The sequence below is a fragment of the Phialemonium atrogriseum genome (genome assembly GCF_030411735.1).
Source record: "Phialemonium atrogriseum strain 8032-3 unplaced genomic scaffold QBC33scaffold_37, whole genome shotgun sequence".
In the NCBI taxonomy this organism is placed as follows: Eukaryota; Fungi; Ascomycota; class Sordariomycetes; order Cephalothecales; family Cephalothecaceae; genus Phialemonium; species Phialemonium atrogriseum.
In genome coordinates this window covers 58,483-81,385 of record NW_026848174.1, presented here as the reverse complement: position 1 = coordinate 81,385, position 22,903 = coordinate 58,483, and the positions used below count along the sequence as shown (strand labels likewise).

Here is a 22,903-nt window from a genome sequence, read left to right as displayed (position 1 = left end):
ATGTCATACCAGCCCCTCACCCGCGACGACCCTGACGATGTCAAGAGCTACGGCTCCGTGGACTCCAGGGGGGTGTCGCCGTCCCTGAGCCCCACTGCGACTCTGCTGAGTAACGAGTTTGAGCTCCGGGACCACGAGGGGCACAAGAAGAACCCGTTCTCCGACAACGAAGCCGCTGCTTACTGGCGACAGGTCTACGAAGACTGCCAGTATGAGTGTAGGCATGAATTCAACCCACAGCTCACGTGGTCCACGGAGGAGGAGAAGCGGCTGGTTCGCAAGCTGGACTGGAAAGTTTGCTTCTGGGCGGTACGCATCTCTTCTATCTAGCTAGCCTGTGGTGTTCTGGTACTTAATCTCTGACTCGGCTTCAGTGCGTCATGTTCTTCGGTCTACAAGTAGACCGGGGGAATCTTTCCCAAGCTGTCTCTGACAACATGCTTGATGATCTGGGCCTCAACACAAATGGTGATTACCGCCGCCCAAATCCACTTACCACTCCAGTCTGGACAAAACCACACAGCCATACGGATGGCTTACTCCTTTCTATTTGCTAACAAGCTTTAATTAGACTATAATCACGGGCACTTGATCTTTTTGGTGTCATTTCTATGTGCAGAGCTACCTTCACAGCTCATCTCCAAAGCCCTGGGCCCAGATCGATGGATCCCAATCCAGATGGTGGCATGGTCACTCGTCGCCACCTCTCAGTGCCTGTTAACTGGCCGAGCGTCATTCTTTCTTACCCGAAGTTTGCTTGGCTTTCTAGAGGTGAGTTTTTTTTTTTTTTTTCCCAAGCTTGTCGTCGAGTTCCCCTAAAACCCAAACCACATGGCGTGAGTACTGATGCCGCCCCTTCCATAGGGCGGTTTCATTCCCGATCTTGTGCTGTGGCTTTCGTATTTCTACACGTCGCGTGAACTGCCGATTCGTCTCAGCTATTTCTGGACGACATTGTCCATAACAGGCATAATCACGTCTCTCCTCGCATTCGCGCTTCTTCACCTACGGGGCGTGGCTGGCTGGGAAGGCTGGAGGTGGCTCTTCCTTATCGAGGGTTTTATCACCCTTGTTGTCGGCGTGTGGTCATTCTTCATGATGCCTGCATCTGCCGTTCAGACCAAGACATGGTTCCGCCCAGACGGGTGGTTCACTGACCGGGAGGTGGCTATTGTTGTTAATCGCGTGCTTCGCGACGACCCATCAAAGGGCGATATGCATAATCGTCAGGCTTTAACCCCTCGACGGCTCGGGGAGGCACTGAAGGATTATGACTTGTGGCCGCTTTACGCCATCGGACTGGTTGCATACGTGCCGCAGCACCCCCCGAGCAATTACTTGACCTTAACGCTGCGTGCGCTTGGGTTTAGTACTTTTACTACCAATCTTCTAACTATCCCTTCAGTAAGGCTATATTGTTGAGGGGGGGGGGGGGGGGCTGAGAACCTAATTTTGGTCGAACAGGGCTAACAATTCTCGATAGTATACGGCCCACATCATCAACCTCATCCTCCTCACTAGACTGTCGGAATGGGCCAACGAACGAACGTTCGTGGCTATCCTTCAGCCCCTGTGGACCCTTCCATGTATCATTGCTTTAAGATTCTGGCCACATTTGTTTGAAGACAAGTGGGGCACATATGCTTTGGTGATGGTTCTGCTATCCTACCCATACTGCCGTATGTGGCAATGCCGCGACTGTATTTTGATCCCGACCTACTGACATACTGATCCCAGATGCAATCCTCGTGGGTTGGTGTTCCAAGAACTCCAACAATGTTGGAACACGTACCGTTTCTGCTGCTCTCTACAATGTTAGCAATTCTTGTTCCACCTTTCACTGCTATCCGCGCTCCTGACACAGAAACAGATGAGTTGTCAGACAGGAAGCATTGTCTCTACGTATATTTACCGGGACGATGATAAGCCGCTATATCGTCGGGGCAACTCTGTCTTGCTCATGTTTAACTTGCTCTCCATTCTAGTATTCGTGCTCACCAAGCTGTACTACGTCTCGAGAAATTGGCAAAAGGCAAAAGTCTGGAACGCATTAACTGAGGAGGAGCAGATCCACTATAGAAAGACCACTAAACTCCAAGGTAGCAGGAGATTGGACTTTCAGTTTGCTCACTGATGGAACTCGGATATGATACAAGGTGGTAATAAGCAGATATACAGACGGGCATATGCAGGTTAGGAGACATATGTGAGACGATGCTTGAAGAGTGCCGGACAACTCGGTGTCTGCTCTCGCCTTGTCCCACGTCAACCTGAGTAACCATCATACCTAACCGCTCGTCATCAAACCCACATCATTGGCCGTCCAGTGCAATGACACTGGGGCTAAATAAAACACGCTCGGGGTTCCTACCGCGATTGTAGAAACCGAGAACCTCAAAGATGCGCTCCCCCCTTCCCTCTCCAGGGTGCACAACCCTCGACTCTCGGATCTTGCCTGCAAATCCAGGCATTACTTGCACAAGGTCCTCGGCTGGGCAGCTGGCCATGTCCTGGGTATCGACCAATCCAGCGCTATGGTCGATGTTGCGAACGCGTCCAAATGCCCAGAGAAGGCGTGGGGCACGGTGAGCTCCGGGTCGGACACGCCATGCAGCTGGAAGAGTGGGGGAGAAGGTGTTCGATATTGTGGTTGGGGTCTTGCTGATGAACTACCCAAGCGGTTTGAAGGAGATGACATGGATGCTCCGGGCCACGTGAGCGAATCTTGGGGGCAGAGGCGTTTTTTTACTGGTGACGCCTCATCTGGCTGATGACCTGGATGCATTTGCCTAGACAACCAACGATTTTGGAAGGTGCGAGGCCACCATCAATAACCAATACGATCGACTCAAGTCTGCGTGGCGCTGGCTGGCGAACCAAGTATTGTTGTCCCTGGAGACAAGTAGGTAACAGACGAGGCATCCACAATTCCTTCCGCTGGAGCCTGCCTAGGTAGATTGTGGTTAGTGCAGGGCTCTTGGGCCGCCAAGGCAGACAGAGACTGCCCTCTTGCAGGGGCCGGTTTGTAGTCCACTAGGCACACCGGTATCAAACTTGGCAGCCTAGATTGTGACAGGGGCGGCATACTGTGTACAGGCTTCTTGTGTATCATTTTCGAGAGAACCAGAAGCCCATTTGGTCCAGTTGAGTAGGCAGAGACACACAGGGATCGAAAATAATCACTGGTTACAGTGGTTACAGCCACCACCGCCAAGAAAGCCACTGCAGGGATTAGCCCAAGGCTGGGGGCCTTCTAGGGGCTGTCACTTAACCTGCGTGGGCAGATAAATAAAAATTCGTCTCTCCTCTCTGCAAGCTGTGGACTTCACATTACCAGAGTATCTGTCTTCTTCCACGGATCTTACATCTGCTCTTACTCAGTAAATTTTGGTGCGACCTGCAACCAACTTGACCAACCCGCCACGGACGAAGCGAGATGCTGGGTCTAAAAGGTGTTTCCGTTTCGGAGTACCTCTGGAAATGGCAGCACAAGCTCCGCAATCTCGGCACGAAGAATGAGAAGACGGTCGCCGACTTCGAGCTTAAGCAGGGGAAGCAGCTAAAAGTGGGGTTGTCCGTAGCCTCGTCTAAGATCGCCAATATCGGATCTACCCCTTCAATCAAGACCTTCTACGAGGGTCCGATGAGCCAACCCAATGCCTTCAATTGGGTTGACTACCCTCCGAGGCAGCTAAGCAAGAGTGCCGTCCAAGCGAACGAGCGGGTCGCCATCAGGGTGTACAAGATCAAGGACACTAAGAAGGACATGATCTCTGGCTACCACACGCTCAAATACCACCAGATCGAGGTTCAGAGCCCTCTACTGTTGGCCGCCCTCGCCGACGTGCTCAAGGACCAAGATGTCCACATTGACGTGAACGACACGGCCACCTTCCACTACCCCTTTATACCACTCTACTTTGCCTACGACGGGCTTGTGGCAAAGCGCACGAGCTTGACAAAGGACGACCCCCTGGACGAGTTCCTCCTCTTGCTAATCAGGCTCTTGGACGACATCTTCGCCCCAATACGGACCAAGTTGAAGAATCTCAGGGCTGACCGTCTTGTGTCCTTTGAACTGGCCTGGGCGTATTTTCCGAGAGACACGGTGGTCCTCAGTTGGGGGAAAACCTGCGAAAGACTGTGCAAGGTCGTTGACACCTCGTACACCAAGGGCAATGAGGTCATGAACCCGATCTTGATCATCCGCAGCAAAGTTCTCATTTTCAACGGCGAGGCCTTCAGCTGGGAGGATGCCACGTTTGAGATTCCCCAGTTTTCGGGCCACAAACCCATCACCAAGCTGGACCACTACCCCCTGGAGTTCTCTGACGACGCGGATGGTATCAAGAAGAAGCTCACTGCGAGGGGCAGAAAGGTACTGGATTACCAGGGAATAACGTACTGCGCATACAGCGGCATTGCAATCCACAAGAGCAGCGTATGTGTGGAGCGGCTCAAAGTAAGCTCCGCAAGCGTCCCCAGTCTGTCGGACCTATTGCTAACCCGACTGACCAGGTAAACGGCCGCATTCTTATCGACGTGGTCGGCTACAATAAGCACCATCGGGGGCTGACACCACGCGAGACTATGGACCTAGACGCAAAGACCAAGGTGAATGTCACGAACAGCAAGGACCGTGACCTTGCAAGAACTCAGGATGCGGTGAATCCTGCGGTCTGGAAGTGGCTCGACGAGGATGCCCAGGCGAGGAACAAGACGACAATGCTTGAAAAACAAGAGGATCTAATGTTCATGTCGCCATTGTTGGAGGGGTACACACTGACGGAAAAGGTGTGGTGTAAGTGAAAACGAACGTTCTCTCGCAGAGGACATGCACTAATCCGTACAAACAGGCTGTTTCTTCGTCGACGATATTGAACCCATGGTCTGGAATGACAAGGCGTACGATCATCTGGTCTATGATGAGGAGCAGAAGGACTTGGTTCTATCGTTTGTCGAGAGCCACGGTCATGTGCGTCACCAGGTGGACGACGTCATCATGGGAAAAGGTGAGAGTCTGATATACCAGAAAGCAGATGGATGTCTTGGAGGATCTCTGCTGACGCCTGACCTTAGGCTTGGGCCTTATTGTGCTCTTGAGCGGCCCCCCAGGAACGGGCAAGACTCTGACTGCCGAAGCGAGTAAGTTTGATCAGAACTCCTCCCCAAAACCCTACCTCGGCATAACAACTGACATTGAAAACCTCAAAGTCGCCGACCGCACCCGCCGGCCCCTCTTTTACCTGCAAGCTGAGGACCTGGGCGTTAGCGCCACCACGCTTGCGACACAGCTCAAGAAGATCCTCGAGATGGCCACTGACTGGGGTGCAGTGATTCTGCTGGACGAGGCTGACGTCTTCATGGCAGAGCGGCATCCGCAGGATATCGCGCGCAACGAGCTTGTGTCTATCTTCCTGCGTGAACTTGAGTACTACCGCGGTATCATCTTCCTAACCACGAACCTGTATAGCACTGTCGACTCGGCTTTCCGCAGCCGCATTAGTCTGCACCTACTCTTCCAACCGCTCACTTCAGAAGCACGCAACATTGTCTGGCGTAAGTTCCTTAACCGACTGCCGGAGGTGCCGCAGCTTCCGACGCCGGAACGAGAGATGGGGGTGGCTGGTATCGGTGTCGTAGAAGACGGATGGAAGGAGGAGGAGGAGAGAAAGGTTGGAGACGGCGATAGGGACGCGCAAGACACCGGTTTGGCTGGACTCAGCGACGAGGATATCAATGAGCTGGCTGCTTGGCAGCTAAATGGGAGAGAGATCAAGACGGCGGTAAAAATGGCGAAGACTTGGTGCGACTACAAGGGACATGAGATGACTCTGTCGAGGCTTGAGAATGGTATAAAGGCGACGACTCCGCATGCTGCGAAGGTTACACACGAGGGCGACGTCACTCTGTATGACGATTAGGTAGATTTATATCAGAGACTGAGCAAGCAGGTGCTCGAATAACTCCTGCTGCGCGACCCTCGGCGGATCGCTACTCGTGTTTAGGGAATGTTTGCTAGCAGCTAGATGGGACGTCGATAACGCAAGACTTGATAAAGAGGGGAAGCAAATGATCTCCTTTTGAACCCCTAGGTTTCCAATCACTGTGTCGGTCTGCTTGTAAACATCTCGCATGACACTCACTTGGGCCTCACGCTCCGCAGATCATTCTGGTTGATGCAGATAGCGCCCACTCAGAGGAACGGACATATAGGCAAGTGGCGCATTGTTTCAATAGGGGATGGTTGTTGTAGTCGCATCGCGGGCCTTTTCTCTCCCACAAGGCACAAACTCGCACCAACACAGAGTAAAGGTTATTTCCGAACGAGGAAATGTCTTCCGTTAGTTGGCTCCGAGCGCTCTCAGACCAACTGGCGTGACTTCGGGATTGGAAAGCAAAGATGGGGACAGCAACAAACATCTAGATCAATGATGATTTTCCCCGGGACATGCCCCAATGTGTCGATCCGTACTTCGATCCTTCCGTCGTTACACCGGACATGGAAGGGATGGCTGATATCTACGACTGATATCTAGTAGAAAATATCCCCGAATTGCAAAATTGCAAAGACGTGCGGATCGTATGTTGACTATGAAGCCGACGTGGCTTGAATATGTAGCGAGTGCTGCTTGAAGTTCTTCTACAGCATAGCAAGCACCACAGGGCACTCTCGGGCACCCCCATCACAGGTGATGTTTGATGACCCTTTGATAGTGCGCGATGTTTTGCTCTGGGTCAGAGTACTTCTGCATCAAGTGTGCCCCTGGAATGCTACTGCGACTCAAGCATCAACCAAACAGCGACCATCTCCACCGAGTGGCATTGCTCCTGTACCGCAGACCCATCGTGAGACGGCAAATACGACCAAGGTGTCGAGGAACTAAGGAGTAACGCTAAAATAAACGACAACTGGGGCAATGGACCTGATTCTAAGCACGATCACAGCATTGACCTGAGTTCAGCGGTTTATAGCAAACCGGGATAAGTTGAACACGTATAATGGCCCAGAATCGCAGTCCCATTACTACAAGTCATCCAAGTATTTCTCTAACTGGTTGATGGGATCGATGGAAGGCGGGTTAGGCACCTTCCTGCGCCACGTTTCCTTTCCATCCTTGTAGATGACAAATGTTGGCCACCAGACTACTTCTGCCGCTTGTTGGATGATGTAGCCGGTCTCATCAAGACCATTGATCTAGGAAGTGAACAAGTAAAGACGTGAGTAACGCGTCCTGACCCTGGATATCCGGAGAAGGTAGCGCTGAGGCGGGTAACTGCTGCGTCGACTCACCTTGAAGAATCGCACCGCGCTATTTGTTGGCTTTGAGGCGATCTTTTCATATAATGGGGCAACAACCTGTATTTTAGCCATCGTCAGCGATGAACAAGTCTTCCCCGGTTTCTCGATATAACTCGCCTTGCATGGCGGGCACTGAGTTGAATAGAAGTCGACAACTACCACTCCTGGCTTCTTCAACTCGGCGTTGTAGTCCTCGAGACTTGTGAGTTCGGTGACTTGTGCCATTTCCGGTGCCTTTTTCTTTTCTTTCCGAGTCTCGGCCTTCTATGCGTACAAGGAAATAACGGGAGGATGGGGCCTACAACGCAACCAAGGGGTAACTACAGAATCTCGTCTAGCGGGTTGAAGGAAAAAAAGAATAATGATTACACAGCATTACTTCATCCTCCGCCACCGGAGCGCCGTCAGGTCCCGCACGAATAGCGCGATGGGCTAGGAACACTAGCAAGTGGTGGAGGAAAAAAGTCGTGCACGAGTTACCCTAGTTACTAATATGTTAAAAGTATATACTAACAATTTCTAGGGGTTTCTCCGCAGAGTGTTATTAAGGGGCGACCTAGAGAAGTTAGTAAGCTGGGTAACTCTTGTGAGGTTTTTGTTTCCACCACTTGACTAGCCAAGGCCTACGGGGAATGTCCGAGCCTAGCGTGCTACAGCATGAATCTCGGTTACCCGGCATGGCGCCAACCAACCCATGGCAGTTCCAAGAATTTCACGAGTAAGTCTAGCAAGGGAAACTGAAGAAACATGACTCTCCTAGCTGCTCAGCTCAGAGCTCTGACTCATTAATTACAGCATCCTTCTCGTACACACCGTCGTCGTCTGGATCTCGACCCTCTGGGCCACTCCTTTCGTCCAAATTTGGCTCGATACCCAATTTCGCAGCTTCATCAGGTGTGAATGTTCCAAACTAAAAAATCATTGGGATTAGCTTTCGGTATTCCAGGTTTGCTAGAAGCTCGCCTGTAACTTACCGAGTCATACGAATCAAGCTCGCCCAACCCCGCAGGCGGGAAGACGACATTCAGCCCCCAATGCACGAGGAACGAGATAGCGTATCCAGTCACGAAGCCAGTGTAGAAGGTCTGCGTCAGTCCTATCGGGATGGTGTTCGCCGGGTTCACCGACGCCATGCCCCCGATGGACGGCGCGAAGCCGAGGATCCAGGCGATGTATGCCCGGAAGTTGACGCCGTGGGCGAACCAGTAGATGCCCTTGGGACTAGGGTGGTAGAGATCGCTTAGCTTGACCTTCTTCCGTCGCACTGCGTAGTAGTCGGCCGTGAAGACGCCGATCATGGGACCTAGGATGACTGGTAATTAAGGGGTCAGTGATTGTGCCCAAGGAATAATTAGAAGATGCGAAAGAGGCCCAACTTACTTCCGAAACTGTTGAGGGCCGCTGTGAAAGACGACGCCTTGGAAATGATGTACCACGGGTTCATGGCAATGGATATGATAGCAATGAGGTACGACCCGCGCCGGATGTTGATATACCTGGGCGCGAGACCAGCAAAGTCCATGCCTCCCGAAACGCCGTTCTCGACCGAATTCAGCGCCATGACGTTCAACAACAAGCCCAAGGACGTGAAGAAAGCTGCAGCCCTCAGCTTGGGGTTATGATAGTGCTCATCGAGCCACAGCTGCACGATATTAGGCGGGTTCCACAGGCCCAGCTCGGTGACGTCGCCATACAGCTGTCCGGCCGCGGACGTGCCCAGAACGCCGAAGACGGGCACCACGAGCCCGAAGAACAACACCCCGAACGCCTGGCCCCAGATCTGGTTCCGCGGCCGCCGGGCGAAACGAGCAAAATCAGTCTGGCTCGTCATGCCCACCGCGTTGCCCCCTAGCAGCGCCGTGATCCCCCGAACGAACGCCCAACCAAGCTCGGACCCCGGCCGTGCTGCGCTCGGCGTGCGGATGTACTGGCCTGCACCCCCGGCTGCGGCCATCAGGCCGATGGCAAGGCCGAAGATGGATATGGCGCTGGCGATGAGCGCTACCCGCAGTGGTCGCCTCAGCCGGTCGGGCGGGAGGTACAGGAGCGGGATCGCCAGGACGTTGTAGAGCACAAAGCCGACGAACTGTTTGGTCGTCATTGAGGCTGATGCCGGCAGGGTGTTATGCATGTTCTGGTAGGAGGAGAAGATGGTTGACAGGAGAGTGCTGATCAGAAGCCCGCCTGTGAAACTCTGAACTCCATACCACACTGGAGACACCGGGTGGGCTCAGTTAGAGGCATGTTTTCTGGATAATGCTTTACTCAAGTGATTCGACCTACCGCATGTCACACCTACTCGGAGGAGGATGGGGACCATGGAACCCCAGATGCCAAAGGTATATCGGGACTGCACAGTGTAGGAGATGTGCCACACGCCGCCGATCCTATTGATATGCACGCAGTTCAGCTTACTGCACAGGACGCCGTTGCTAGGTAGGTTGTAGAGATTTGTACTAACCACCCAAGACTCAGCACAATGAAGTACTGTATGACCCGCGCAATGATGGTGCAGAGGACGGCTTGCCAGACATTGAGGCCGAACGAGAGCAGCGACGCCGTGGCTTGCCAGCCGTAGATGGTGAGGAAGACAGTGCTCCACAAACCTACAAAATCAAGGTCTCTCCATTGTCTCCGACCTTTTGCCACGGTGTTAGGGAGAAATATCAACCAACATCACCAAGGTCATGACGACTTACTGGGCGGGAGAGGTATCAAGTCTCGGTTCTGCCACCGGTCCGGGGGAATGTCATCGTCCCCGTGGTGCAGCCGGACAGCACGCTCGAGCCGTCGGAATATTCCCATCGTAGTTTACAGCCGTCGCGTTCTCGAGAAGGTGGCGATGGAATTCGGAGGACCCTGCCGAGACGACCGGATCACCGACACTTTTCAACTATTCCACGGATCCGAGATGGCCTGGTTCCAACGTCGCGCCATCTTCATGACGACAAAGTTAGCTCCAATGTCGTGATCGCCGTGAAACCATGGGAACCCAGCATTTTTATTCCTGACTTGGGATAGAACGGCAATAGGGGCGGCTGTCGGCGGAGACGACGACACTAGCCATGCATCTAGATCGTACTGTGGAGAAATACTGCGCAGTAGTTCCCAATAAGCTACGGGGCATGCCGAGACCCGAGCTGCCGGGTCTTCATCGGAAACAACTCCGTGGTAGTGCTGTTAATTAGTGTATTTCGTAGAAACAGAACTTTCTCCGGTCTCGGGTGTTAGTTTCTGCCCATCTACCGCCCTCATCTTCAGCAGCTCATGCGGCACTGAAGCAGGCAGAGTTTTCTTGATCAGCAGGAGGCACAAGAGAAGCTCTGATTAGCTGACAGGCGCACGATTGCTAAAAAAGATCAGCCTTGACAGCATGGAGCCAAGCCTATCAACCCCGATGACCGCGGTCCGGATCGGGGTCGACGTCGGGGGTGAGTTTCCCGATTCACCAGACAGAATACAGTACTCCATATAATTAATAACCAACCAAACTGACGCCATATGCAGGAACGAATACCGACGCCGTGGTACTGGACCCTTCGCAACAGGGTACCCCGGCGCGTGGCGTGCTTGCCTCCCACAAAGCCCCAACAACATCCGACGCCACCACCGGCATCGAGGCAGCCATCCGCGCCGTTCTGACCGCCTCGCAAGTCGATCGCCGCCGCATCTCCTCCGTGACCGTCGGCACCACCGCCTTCCTCAACTCCGTCATCGAGCGCGACCCGCGCCGCCTCAGCCGCGTCGCCGTCCTGCGCCTTTCCAAGAGCTTCCTCCGCGACGTCCGCCCCTTCAGCGACTGGCCGCCGGACCTGGCCGCCGCCATCAGCGGTTACGTCGGGTACGCGGATGGAGGCCTACACATCGATGGCTCCGAGGAGGCGCCCATCGTCGAGGAGCAGGTCGTGCAACGCTGTCGGGAGATCCGCGACAGGGGCCTGAACACAGTCGTCGTGGCGGGAGTGTACTCGCCCATCGACCGCAAGTTCCGGCAGGAGGATAGGGTGCGGGATATCGTGGCGCGCGAGATTCCCGGCGCGGATATCGTCTGCTCCCACGAGGTCGCGAACATTGGTTTCCTGGAGCGGGAGAACGCGGCCATTCTCAACGCCGCTATCCTCCGGTTTGCGAGGCAGACCATACGCGGGTTCCAGGACGCTATGGCTAGGCTGGACCTGGCTGGCTGCCCGCTGTATCTGACGCAGAATGACGGGACTGTGCTCGACGCGAAGGCCGCGGCGAGGGTGCCGATCCGCACCTTCTCCTCGGGCGTGACCAACTCGATGCGCGGCGCCGCCTATCTCGCTGGTCGTCTGTCTGGGGGGGAAGGCGGCGAGTCGGCCATCGTCGTGGATATGGGAGGCACGACCACCGATGTCGGGGTCATGCTCCCGTCGGGCCTTCCAAGGCAGGCTTCGGCTTATGTTTCGGTCGCTGGTGTCAAGGTTAACTACTCCCTGCCCCATCTCCACTCTATCGGGCTGGGCGGCGGCTCCATCATCGCCCGGGAAGACGAAGGAGCCAAGGTCTCGGTTGGCCCAGCTTCGGTAGGGCATGATCTACATCGGTCCCTCGTGTTCGGCGGTGCTACCACAACAGCCACCGACGTCGCCGTTGCGGCTGGCCTAGCCAAGGTCGGGAGTTCCCCCGAAGCCGTCAAGGGCCTCGACAGCAAGCTCGTCAGCAGTGTCCTGCTTCGGGTCAAGGCGATGCTGGAGCATGCCATCGACACGGTGAAGACCTCGCCAGAGCCCATGCCCGTGTTCCTGACCGGCGGCGGCTCCGTGTTGGCCCCGGAATCGATCCTCGGCGCCTCGGTCCTCGTCAAGCCGCCGTTCCACGACGTGGCTAATGCCGTTGGCGCTGCGTGTTCAAAGGTCGGTGGGACGATCGATATCATCCAGGACACGTCGCAGCAGAGCATGGCTGAGGCCACCGAGGAGGCTAAACGCATGGCGATCGAGAAGGCGGTGGCGTCGGGGGCGGTGAGGGAGGGCGTCTATGTGGCCAAGGTGGATGTCATGCCGATACCCTACCTTGAAAACCAGATCCGGTCTGTTGTCACGGCGATAGGGGAGCTTGATATGGATGCACGGCCCCCGCCGGTGATCATGGACGATTTCCAAGAGGGAGAAGAGGTGGTGGCTGGTGGTAGTGAACCCCGTGCACCGGAGCAGACGATGCAACCGACATACGAAATCCTCCGAGTAGATCACGAGACGTACCGACCCAATGTCGTAGTAAATACGACTACGGGGTTGGCAGAGTGGCATCTCAGCAAGACCGATCTGGAGTACATCGCCGACGGCTGCTACCTCCTGGGGTGCGGAGGAGGCGGCAACCCAGAGGCAGGCAAGCTGCAGCTCCGCGACATGGTCGACGCAGGCCACGTAATCCGCGTCGTGGACGCCTCCTCGCTGCCAGACGACGGGGTTGTCTACTGGGGCGGCCGAATGGGTTCACCGGCAGCGATATCCGAGCGCCTCCAAGCCCACGAGACCGTCCTCGCAATCCGCACGCTGATGTCGCACCTCGGCCACGACACCTTTGATGCCGTCATGGCCCTCGAGATCGGTGGCTCCAACGGCATGGAGCCCTTTTTGTGGGGGTCATCGCGCTTCTTCGACCGCCCCGTCATCGACGGCGACTTCATGGGCCGCGCCAACCCAATGTGCTGGCAGACAACCCTGACCGTCCACCGCCCGGGCGAGTTCGTCCCCTGCGCCATCGACTCCGGCGCCGGCCATGCCATGGTCATGACGCGCTCGCCCCGCGACGAGGCCGTCGATAAACCCCTGCGCGGCGCCATCGTCGAGATGGGCTCGCTGGTCGGCTTGGCGCCGAGGCCGACCACGGCGGGCGCGGCGAAGCGCCATGGTGTCCTGGGGAGCGTGTCGCAGTCATGGCGGATCGGAAGGGCCATGGCGCGGGCCGAGGCGCGCAATAGCACGGCCTCGACGGCTGAGGCTATCGTCGGAGAGGTGGGCGGCGCTGGCAGCGCAAGGGTGCTTTTCCGCGGTAAGATCAGCGCCATAGAGCGTACACTGCACAAAGGCCTGTCGGTCGGCGTGTTGCATGTCGCTGAGATGCCGGCGTCTGAGTCTGGCGAGGAACTCCTCCTCCCTGCCGTGGCTAGCGGCGGGTCCCTGCGTATCCCGTTTATCAACGAAAATATCCTCGCCGAACACGTTGCCGCCGACGGGACGAAGCGCGTTCTCGCCACGGTGCCGGACCTCATCGCCCTGATCGACACGGAGACTGGCCGGGCTGTGGGCGTGCCCGAGTATAGGTACGGGTGCCACGTCGTGGTGCTGGGCATCACCTGCTCGCCGCGGTGGACCGAGACTGCCCGTGGTATTGAAGTTGGTGGTCCCAAGGGATACGGATATGACCTGGAGTACACGCCGTTGGGCGAATATGTCAAGCCTCGCAGTGTAATAGATGAGTTTCTGGAAGTGGAGAGGAATTAGGGCAAACTCAAAAATAATAAAACGTCTGAAAGAGTAACTGGGACGCTTTGATCCGATTTACAAGCGTGAATGAAGCTATAATGATAATAAAAGACTTTTTAAAACACTTGCTTTTCTACTATATAATTAATTATACCTATCCTGCAAGCATAATCTATAAGTAGGCACCGCGTGCGTAATAGAAGTACTTCTTGATAGTGTAGTTAGCAGTTCCTTACAACACATTGTTAACTAGTCGCGCTGCTCTAGGGGTTGTTCTTCGGAGTTGCAAGCTACAACCGAGGTATCTGCCTGTTGGCCCGCGGCAGCTTGATGAATCATTAGAGGCTCAGCTCCCCATCGTGTACCATAAAACCACACTAGTTACTCTGAACCTAGCCTGTTTAGGAGGGTTGATGAATCCAAGTTACCAAAGCACCCCAAACCAAAAGGGTCACGGTTTTGGTGCTCTGCCAGAACTTGCCACGATGTTCGATGCCTTGGCTCTCCGCTCGCAGTGATTAGAGCACATCTACACATCCAACTACACCGACTCGGCGGAAACACCAACTAACCAGCATGAGCTCTCCCGACAGAACCCCGATTATTGTCGGCGTTGGCGACTTCCGGAACAAATCGCTCGAGATCAGAGATGCGATCGAGCCCGCGGAACTCATGATCACGGCTGTTCGACGCGCGCTTGAAGACACCGAATTGACTCCGAGCCTACAAGATGAGCTCCTCGGCCTTACGGACAGTGTCTGTGTTGTGCCGCCCTGGACTTGGGCGTATCCCGATCTTCCGGGTCTGCTCGCCAAGCGATTGGGAGTGAACGCCTCGCATATGCTGCTCGGTGAGCATGGTGGCAACCAACCTGCTCTTTTGTGCGACATCGCGGCCAGGAGAATCTCCTCGGGGGAAACCAAAGCTGCGATAATCGTCGGTGGCGAGGCCCTCGCTTCACGTAGGTTCCCATCAAATCTCTATGCAACGCACGCCACGTGGGCTTACCAACCGTCTCAGTGGCTGCTTGTCAGAAGGCTGGGCGGATGCCGCCTCCCAATTGGACGAAGCCGGACCCGGCAGCCAAGTCCGTAAGCGCCAGTGACCTCTCCTGGAATGGGCAGAGTAAGTGAATCCAAAGCTGCAGATGTTGGGGCCACATGCTGATGGCACGCCAATTGGTAGACGTCGGTACGGTGCATTCCGTCGGCCTAGCAATTCATGTTTATCCCCTGTACGAAAACGGACTCCGAGCCCATAGAGGCCAAACATTCGAGGAGAACCTGCAGGAGTCGGCCGAACTGTACGCGGCCTTCGATAAGACCGCGACGGAACACCCGTCCTCTTGGAGATATGGACAGCCTCCCAAGAATGCCAGAGATATTGGGACAGTATCGGTTAAGAACCGGATGATCTGCACGCCGTGTAAGTGCCAGCATGTGGCTGACCTCACCCCGTGCCTGTTGCCTGCAACCAAATACCCGAACGCAGGTTACCCTAAAACGCTGAGCTGACTGTGTCTAGATCCTCTGCTCATGAATGCCTTCAACACCGTGAATCTGGCAGCCGCCTGTATTTTGACGTCGGTCGAGCATGCAGAGCGCCTCGGCATACCTCGTGAAAGATGGGTCTATCCGCTTGGCGGAGCTGGGTTCCATGAGAGCGAGCAGTGTGAGTTTTTCTTGTTCATTCCTGTTCACTCCGTGACCATGATTATTTACCTGTCGGCAATTGGTGGATTAAATGTTCGAGCTGACGTCGACAGTCTGGGAGCGCCCGAATTATTACTCCAGTCCCGCCCTGTCCATGGCCATAGACGGAGCACTTGACATCTCTGGATTGACCAAGGACAAGATTGACTATTTTGACTTCTACTCGTACGTCTCGCCCCAGATGGAAGGCTGGGACGGATACTAACGTTTATTCTCGACAAGTTGCTTTCCAATCGTGCCAAAGCTGGCATGCGAGCATCTCGGCCTCCCTATAGTCAATTCGTCGAAGCCGATTACTCTGTTAGGCGGTCTGACTTCCTTTGGAGGCGCAGGGAATAACTATTCCATGCATGTGAGTTCATAACCAGAAAAGTGCCGCTTGTTGGTCTGCTCGTTTTGGGTTGTGGCTCATCTGCCTCCAGGCTATCGCAGCAATGACCAGAGAACTGAGAGGAAAGAAGTCCCGCGCCGGCTTGGTCTTGGCCAATGGGGGTGTGCTCACCCATCAACACGCGCTCTGCCTCTCGTCTCAGCCCCGGCAGGACGGTCGATCCTACCCAAGCAGTAATCCCCTGCCCGACGAAAGACATGGAGTCCCGATTCCGCCGCTCGAAATCCAGGCACAAGGGCCTGCGACAGTTGAGGTAAGCCCAGGCCCCATAATATACGATCCCCACGATAGTTCACCACTTACCGTTGGTTTGCTGAATTTGTTTTGCAGACATACACCGTCGAGTTTGACCGTCAGGGTTCACCCCGAATGGGGCACATCGTAGGGCGATTGACGGGGAACGGCCACCGCTTCATTGCTAATCATGGCGATGAATCAACTTTGCGGAAGCTTGCCGATCCGAGCGTGGAGCCCATTGGGAGATCAGGCTTCGTCAAAAGGGGGGTGGAGGGGAAGAACCTGTTTTATTTCGGATCAGAGGCGAAATTGTAATCTTAGGATTAATTTAGTAACGATGTTTGCTGCGTTGATCTTGAAATAATTTAGCTACCAAGAGTGACATCTTGTCCTAGCTAATAATAAGACTAGGTATACTACAGTTGAGACGGGACCCAGACCGGCTTCTGTTTCTTCGCAAATGCCTCAAGCCCTATCCGTACGTTATCCCCCGCCAAGAGGGCCGCATTATATTTTTCGTCCGTCAACTGTGCAGCCCTCTCAACGCTCCCAGTTTCCCACGCCTCCCTCAACCCAGCCCGGCTGACAATTATGGCATCCGGCGACATGCTCGCCAACTCTCCCGCGAGCTGCAGAGCCTCGCTAATCAGGGACTCGGGTGAGCTCGCCACCCTGAGCGCCCCGTACTGCTTCAGCTCGGCGGCCGAGAATGTCCGACCGGCCAGCGCCATCTCGCCGGCAAGCTGCATGCCGAAGGTCCTCACCACGCGGGGCAGACCTCCGGCTCCAGCGTAGAGACCGCGCTTGACCTCTGGCAGGCCAAGCTGGGCCGTCGGTGAAGCAATAACTAGGTCACTGGGGTTGGGGAGGGAAAACCCCGACCGTCAGCGTCTCGGAACACATACGAGTAGTGCCCACGTCAAAAAATTTGAAGAGATTCAGGGCTTACCAATTGAGCGCGATCTCGAAGCCACCTCCCAAGGCATATCCATTGACAGCGGCGATGACGGGTTTCTTCCCCACACGCCTGCTGAGGCCCATGAAGCCGCCCGAGGGCAGAGTCTGATTGGTCGCGGCGCCGTCCGCCTTCTTCTGCCGCTGCTCCATCAGGTCCGCTCCCGCGCAGAAGGCTTTCTTGCCCTTCCCCGTCACGACGGCCACCCGCAGCTGCGGCTCCCGGTCGAACCACTTCCAGAGGGCGTCGCCCTCCCAATGGCCCGCCATGGGGATCGAGTTCATGGCGGCCTCGCGGTTGATGGTCACGAGGAGGACGAAAGGCGCCGGGAAGCTGAGTTCGAATGATGGGCAGCCCGGAGGGGGCGATGCGAATGCCGTATTGTCCGCCATGGCGACCTCGATTCGTTGTGAGGTGTAGTTGGCCGAGGAAGACGTAGCAAGCCGGAGGCGAAGGTAAAGGAAAGGCAAAGAGCTAATTCGGGATGAATTGACAGCAGGCGACGGGCACGTCTTCAGGCCAAGCATTCTGGGCTCGGGAGACGGTTTTCCACTAGCTTCATGCATGTTTTCAAAAACCGTGGCATTCCCGGACCCGCCGGTTGGCCTGAATTGCGGGGAGATGAAGCACTGAATCATCGTTTCCACAACCAACTGCTAACAAGGTCCCGGCCCCGGCAGCCGGGGTGCGAAGTGCGGGGTCAAGGATATCACAAAAGTTCCTGGTGGTGCATCCGAGATGCTCGATTCTCGTTTCAAATTAAGGATTCTGAGAGGCGGATCACAAGATTTTTATTTTAGAAAGGCGCCGGCGTATTATCCAGTGACTGAGGAAAGAGTTACACCGGCCAGCCTAGCTGTTGACTCCCCCCCGCCTCACCGGGTGGGGTTTGAGCAGAACGCGAGCCATCTTGATGTTCCCATAGTATGCGCACTCGTGAATGGCTCTACCATAGCAGCTCTAGGCGCTCTCGGCGTTTGAGTCGGCATCGTACTTGAGCAGTAATGACACGATCGCACTGTCGTCGTTGCGTAGGGCGACGTGGAAACATTTTGCCAGGACAACCGAGCCGCGGAACTCCTCGTGAGCGTTATATCCTAATGTGTGGTTATATCCTGATGTGTAGAGGGCAGTCCGGCCATGACAGCTGTAGTTCTTGTTTGTGCCGGCGTCCAGCAGTTCGTCATGAGGGTTTCGTCTCCGCGCATGGCGACTGAGGAAACCATCTCATCGAGCACGCTGTTATCGAGCTTCAGACGTTTGGCCAGCAGCAGGCCAGCAACCTCGATTATGATGGACTTGCCTGCCGCCGAGATTTTGCTGAGAGGTTGCTCGTGCCTGTCGTTAGCCGTCCAGGCGTCGGCACCCTATTAAAGCAGCTCTCGAACTATGTCGACAGAGCCCATGTCGCAGGCTATATGAAGAGCCGTCTCGGCTTCCCTGTCCTTGTTGTTTGGATCAAGGCCTTTGAAATCCAGCAGGCATCTCAGTATGCCTAGTTTTCCACTCAGAGTTGCAATGTGAAGCTGTTACCTCGCAGTCACTGTCTCTCGCAGCGTGTTTTGCAGCTGTCTAGATACGATCTCCTCATGCCCAGACCTAATAGCTACTTCGAGAGTAATCGAGCCTCCATCGTTTCCACGTCAAGTGTATCGACAATCATCAAAACCATAGCATCGAAGAGTCCGGGTTCGAGCTCTTTCGCAATGCCATCGCTGTCCTGGTGTCTAGCTGGCGTCGTTCACTCCCTTGGAGCGGATGACTTCAGCAGGGCTTTTTTGTTGGCTCGAACAAGCAGCTGCATTATTTCCAGGCAACCAACTCTGGCTGCTACATGTAGCGGCGTGCCCCCGTCAAGTCCTTTCGCTGCAGTCATAGCCCCGTGATCCACCAGCACCGTTGCAATGTTTAGAAGGTTGTTCGTACTGGCGCCGTGCAGAGTATCGGCACCGGCACTGCTCACAACCGCTATTGTCGGGCACTTCTCAATGAGTCGCTGCACGCTACTCAGACGGCCAGTCACCGTCGCAAGGAACAAGATGCTCAGGCGTTCAGAACGCGTGGCGTCATCCGAGTCGGCAAGGCCAACAAGGTCGAACTCAATGGCCAACAGCAAATTGATCAACTCAAGGTGGCCTTCTCTTGCGGCCTGGCAAAGCAGCTCATTCCCGAGTCGAACCCTTAGTTCGGCATTCGAGCGTAGCCACTCCGCAGGCAGTATCGTTTTTAGGATCGAGGTGTAACCTCCTCACGCACAATATAAAAGGGGGAGGTCGGAAAGAAAGGTGTCGTTCGATGTAATGTGGCCAAGACATTCTTCCACAATCGCGACCTCTCCTTGACAACTGCTGTCCCCAGGAGCGCCCGAGCGTTTTGTTTCACATCGTCTTAGTTGATCCGCAACAGTTTGAACGTGGCTTCAGCTGTGATAAGGGACACGAGATTGAAAACGTGTCCTGTCTCTTCCAACCATGTTGGAGCGGAAATGTTGTTGTCCCTTTTTTGGTACTGCTAGAAGGTCAAGGTGACGCTGGTAGACACATCGCTGTACATGGCAGAGAGTATTTGCGTGTCGAGACCAACAACTGCGATGGCCTCCTGGAGTCGGAGGGAGAGTTTGATACATGGTAACAGACACTCCTTTGTGGGGATTTTTATAAATCGATCGATGATATTTCTACCAAAGGCTGGGAATGAGGGAAACGGACGTGCTATAATTATATACAGGAATGATGTGGGAAAGTCCTAGTCGGGGAAGCTACCACGCGGATGTGAGGCTCTCGGGGCATCATATAAACGGGAGTTCCCACGGCTAACCCGGCCGGCCGCTTGCCTCAGGAGGAAGCAATTGGAATGGTTTCTACATGGCAATGCCTTGAGCGGGGACAGAGGCAATGTTCACATGTATTTGTCGAAATAGACAGCCAAGGGCCATTGAGGCATTGATCCTGCAACAAAAATAGTTAGTATCCTTCATCGACAACTAAGTACCAAGATGCTCAAAAGAAAACGTAAAGTTCCCCCTGCTAACGCTGTGGGGAGAATGACTGACACAGTACCAAACCTCCTCTCTTTTAGATCTCCATCCTGGGCGCCAGCCCGGTACCGGATCGGGGGCGCTATTTGTCCTTGTAGCCTGTCCCCTAAAGGCGTTTGTTGTGGAAGGCTGTGTCGAGTTAGGCCTCTTGGGTGTCGAGTTAGGCATCTTGGTGGATGTCCTTGCTGTATAACCCGCTGTCATAGTGGGCCCCTCCTCGAAAGCCATTGATCCAAAAGGCTCGTTATCTCCACTACGAAGCTTTTGTGTCCTTGTCTGCGGAGCAGTTTCCCACCACATAGCCTGTAGAGTACTACTCATTAAAGTCTGTGTTTGTGGAACATTTGTTGACGGCGGGCTTTGTTGCGAACTCTCAGTACTCCCTGAGGTCGATGTCGGTCTTGGCGTCTTTGGGGCTTGCGTCGTCGGTCGACGAGTTTCGGGGACTGTTGCCGGTGGAGGGGTCTCAGAGGGAATAGCCCGTCGAGCGACAGTCCGAGTTCCAACATCGCTGAACACCGGTGAGTCTGCCAGGATGATTTTGCAAGGCTTGGAAGTAACAGCCGTGTTGTGTGCCGTTCTTGCACTTGTGCGAGGGTTAGATGCATCAGAAATTTGGTATGGGGGTGGGGCGACTGACTTTGGGGGGGCATCAGTTGCCGCAGGAATGCGACCTGCTGCATGTCTGTACATGTCCACAAAAGGGCCAATATAGCCGAAAAGGTGATGCAACCATAGAGAACAGTCCTTGCAAAGTCTCAAGAACTGTTGATATAGCAATCTCATGCAGTTACCCACGGTCCCTACCCATGAAAGGGCGACAGTCGTGATTGCAGCGAAGATGCAAGTGATGAGGATAGCAGACAGTGCATTAGCCATGCCATTCCAGAAAAGGCAATTCCAATAAGTCAACATGAGAGCAGGACTGATGCCTGGCCTGGTGACTTGGCCGGTGCTGTCGAAGAAATCGGGGCGCGTGGGAAGAGGCGCTGAAATGACTCGTTCGCAAGTTAGACGCTTCAGGTGTGTGTCAGAGAACAAGGCAATCAATTGACTTTCCTCTGCTCCAGAGGCCGCCTGCTTCGCTGGCTCCAGCCGAAATATGGCCAAGTTCAAAATCCATCGATGCGGCCAGGTTGCCCCTTTTCCGAAGGTAGCGGTTACCAAGCAGGGTCAGGGGGTTTCGCGAAGGACCTAATTCAGCCCCCAAAGTCAAGTTTGCTGTGCCGCATTGCTGCGCCACCGGACTCGCCGCCGACAATACTCGAGATTTCTGGCATTTGGATCCAAGAACATTTGTGCCTGCCTGGCCTCCTCAATCCGTCCATTCATTTAGGAGCGGTCCCCCTTTCTTGCGTGACCGGCCACCCTCCTCCGCACCTTTCCTGCTTAATTCTCCAAACGCCAGACGTGACCGGATGGCAACCACCATCGGCTCTCGTGCCCGGCGTCGAGCGCGAGCAAACGCCGCAACGCGATACCACCCATCGACGGCATACCTGCTGTTATTTTACCTCCCGCTAATAATCATCCCCTGGGTGGTACAATGCTTGCTGGACGTCAAGCCCATGACCCGGGCCGGGTCGTCCTACATCGCCAATCAAGGAGAGTACTCACCGAGGGACCTCGCCGCGGTCGGCAGTTGGATGCGCGCAGCTAGGGTGCTTAACATGGCTGCGGCTATTCTGGCTGTGCCCACCGTTTCGGCCATCCTGGCCCACGCTGCCGTCGTCATGGTGCATCGACGAAATCCCGCCCGGCCACTGAACCTGCGAAAGCTTCTGTCCCTGGCCGACGACCCTTGGACGAGAATCACGAGAATGCCGGACGGGAGAGGTAGCCGGTTTGTCTTTTCTGGGCTCTCTCTGGTTGCACTGAGCGTCGTGATACCACTATTGCAGGTGGCACTGGTGGTCCCCAAGTCCATTCGGGTCGCGACATGCTACGATACTCCTTATTCGATCAATCCCAGCATCGACTGCGTCAATAACAGATTCAGGAAGTACATCGTTGCGGGTAATGACGCAGAACCCGCCATCCTCGATGCCACCTATGCCAGTTTTGTCGCGCAGAGAGTTGGACATAGACTGGAGACGGTAAGCGAGCTGGACCCTCTACCATACATCTGGGATGATGAGACCCCTCGTGATCGACCACTCTACACTAGTACTCCAAATACACTCCGTGAGTATTACCAGCGGAGTAGCGAGGACGCCATTCACTATTTCGTCTCCGCCCTCCCTCATGGGACCAACACCGGCGTCCTCCGAGAGCACGCCTTACGCATGAACTCGTCCACTGCGCAGTGCCAGCGCGTCTCTGCTGCGGAATTTCCGGAGGCGTGTCCCGGAGAGCGGCCGTTTACGGGGGAATTCTCCGGCGCGTTGAGGACGATACGGTTCTGCGCGCCCGGCGCATATGACACCGCCCCGTGGACCTTGAGTCGAAACAGGCAAGATATCACGGAAGAGGTCTACTTTGATATAGTGGTTCCCAAAAACGATTCGATCGACGAAACTCTTCCCTATAACAGGACTGTCCGCTGCGAGGTCAACTCGACGAGGGGCTACTTCGAGCTGCCCAACTACTACAATGACGGCATTCCTGAGCAACTACTCGACAAGTGGCCTAGCCCCCAGGAGATGGAGAAAAACTTTAATGACTATTTTTCGCACGATATTAAACCGTCCGAGAGGTGAGTTCTAAAAGTCCACAAATAATACCACCCAGCCATCCCGACAGGGGGGGGGGGGGGGGGGGGGGGGGGGGGGGGGGGGGGGGGGGGGGGGGGGGGGGGGGGGGGGGGGGGGGGGCCG

At 55.1% G+C, this 22,903-nt stretch overlaps 8 protein-coding genes across 8 annotated transcripts in view; 5 read left to right on the top strand and 3 right to left on the bottom strand.

Moving 5' to 3' along the window:
- On the top strand, window positions 1-2,134 carry QBC33DRAFT_599656 (major facilitator superfamily domain-containing protein; the record flags this gene model as incomplete). Its single annotated transcript, XM_060432043.1, has 7 exons — window positions 1-309; window positions 375-468; window positions 572-771; window positions 865-1,404; window positions 1,484-1,679; window positions 1,738-1,814; window positions 1,871-2,134. 7 exons carry the CDS (start codon window positions 1-3, stop codon window positions 2,132-2,134), a joined length of 1,680 nt encoding a protein of 559 aa, XP_060279012.1.
- Window positions 2,135-3,316: 1,182 nt separating this feature from the next.
- QBC33DRAFT_255311 (putative aaa family protein) lies at window positions 3,317-6,010 on the top strand. The gene is made up of 5 exons (XM_060423044.1): window positions 3,317-4,462; window positions 4,519-4,801; window positions 4,857-5,012; window positions 5,080-5,145; window positions 5,215-6,010. The coding sequence occupies exons 1-5, from the start codon at window positions 3,437-3,439 to the stop codon at window positions 5,922-5,924; spliced, it is 2,241 nt and encodes a 746-aa protein (XP_060279011.1). The 5' UTR covers window positions 3,317-3,436; the 3' UTR covers window positions 5,925-6,010.
- Window positions 6,011-6,617: 607 nt separating this feature from the next.
- On the bottom strand, window positions 6,618-10,108 carry QBC33DRAFT_573889 (Permease, cytosine/purines, uracil, thiamine, allantoin; the record flags this gene model as incomplete). The annotated part of the gene is made up of 8 exons (XM_060430721.1): window positions 6,618-7,198; window positions 7,295-7,360; window positions 8,097-8,213; window positions 8,278-8,615; window positions 8,684-9,514; window positions 9,587-9,690; window positions 9,765-9,942; window positions 10,003-10,108. The coding sequence occupies 8 exons, from the start codon at window positions 10,106-10,108 to the stop codon at window positions 7,028-7,030; spliced, it is 1,911 nt and encodes a 636-aa protein (XP_060279010.1). The 3' UTR covers window positions 6,618-7,027.
- A 457-nt stretch (window positions 10,109-10,565) lies between these two features.
- QBC33DRAFT_573888 (N-methylhydantoinase A/acetone carboxylase) lies at window positions 10,566-13,773 on the top strand (the record flags this gene model as incomplete). The annotated part of the gene is made up of 2 exons (XM_060430720.1): window positions 10,566-10,734; window positions 10,811-13,773. The coding sequence occupies exons 1-2, from the start codon at window positions 10,677-10,679 to the stop codon at window positions 13,771-13,773; spliced, it is 3,021 nt and encodes a 1,006-aa protein (XP_060279009.1). The 5' UTR covers window positions 10,566-10,676.
- A 558-nt stretch (window positions 13,774-14,331) lies between these two features.
- On the top strand, window positions 14,332-16,410 carry QBC33DRAFT_599644 (thiolase; the record flags this gene model as incomplete). The annotated part of the gene is made up of 8 exons (XM_060432042.1): window positions 14,332-14,716; window positions 14,776-14,880; window positions 14,941-15,180; window positions 15,280-15,426; window positions 15,521-15,632; window positions 15,690-15,819; window positions 15,890-16,111; window positions 16,189-16,410. The coding sequence occupies 8 exons, from the start codon at window positions 14,332-14,334 to the stop codon at window positions 16,408-16,410; spliced, it is 1,563 nt and encodes a 520-aa protein (XP_060279008.1).
- Window positions 16,411-16,511: 101 nt separating this feature from the next.
- On the bottom strand, window positions 16,512-17,442 carry QBC33DRAFT_460704 (Crotonase, core; the record flags this gene model as incomplete). The annotated part of the gene is made up of 2 exons (XM_060425006.1): window positions 16,512-16,950; window positions 17,045-17,442. 2 exons carry the CDS (start codon window positions 17,440-17,442, stop codon window positions 16,512-16,514), a joined length of 837 nt encoding a protein of 278 aa, XP_060279007.1.
- A 477-nt stretch (window positions 17,443-17,919) lies between these two features.
- On the bottom strand, window positions 17,920-18,456 carry QBC33DRAFT_599640 (uncharacterized protein; the record flags this gene model as incomplete). The annotated part of the gene is made up of 3 exons (XM_060432041.1): window positions 17,920-18,205; window positions 18,274-18,381; window positions 18,439-18,456. 3 exons carry the CDS (start codon window positions 18,454-18,456, stop codon window positions 18,011-18,013), a joined length of 321 nt encoding a protein of 106 aa, XP_060279006.1. The 3' UTR covers window positions 17,920-18,010.
- Window positions 18,457-21,251: 2,795 nt separating this feature from the next.
- Window positions 21,252-22,903, top strand: part of QBC33DRAFT_551112 (uncharacterized protein) — a 2,852-nt gene continuing 1,200 nt past the window's right edge. The window contains exon 1 of the mRNA XM_060429137.1: window positions 21,252-22,782. Coding sequence (XP_060279005.1) covers window positions 21,506-22,782 — 1,277 coding nt within the window. The 5' untranslated portion in view covers window positions 21,252-21,505. The remainder of the gene's footprint in view (window positions 22,783-22,903) is intronic.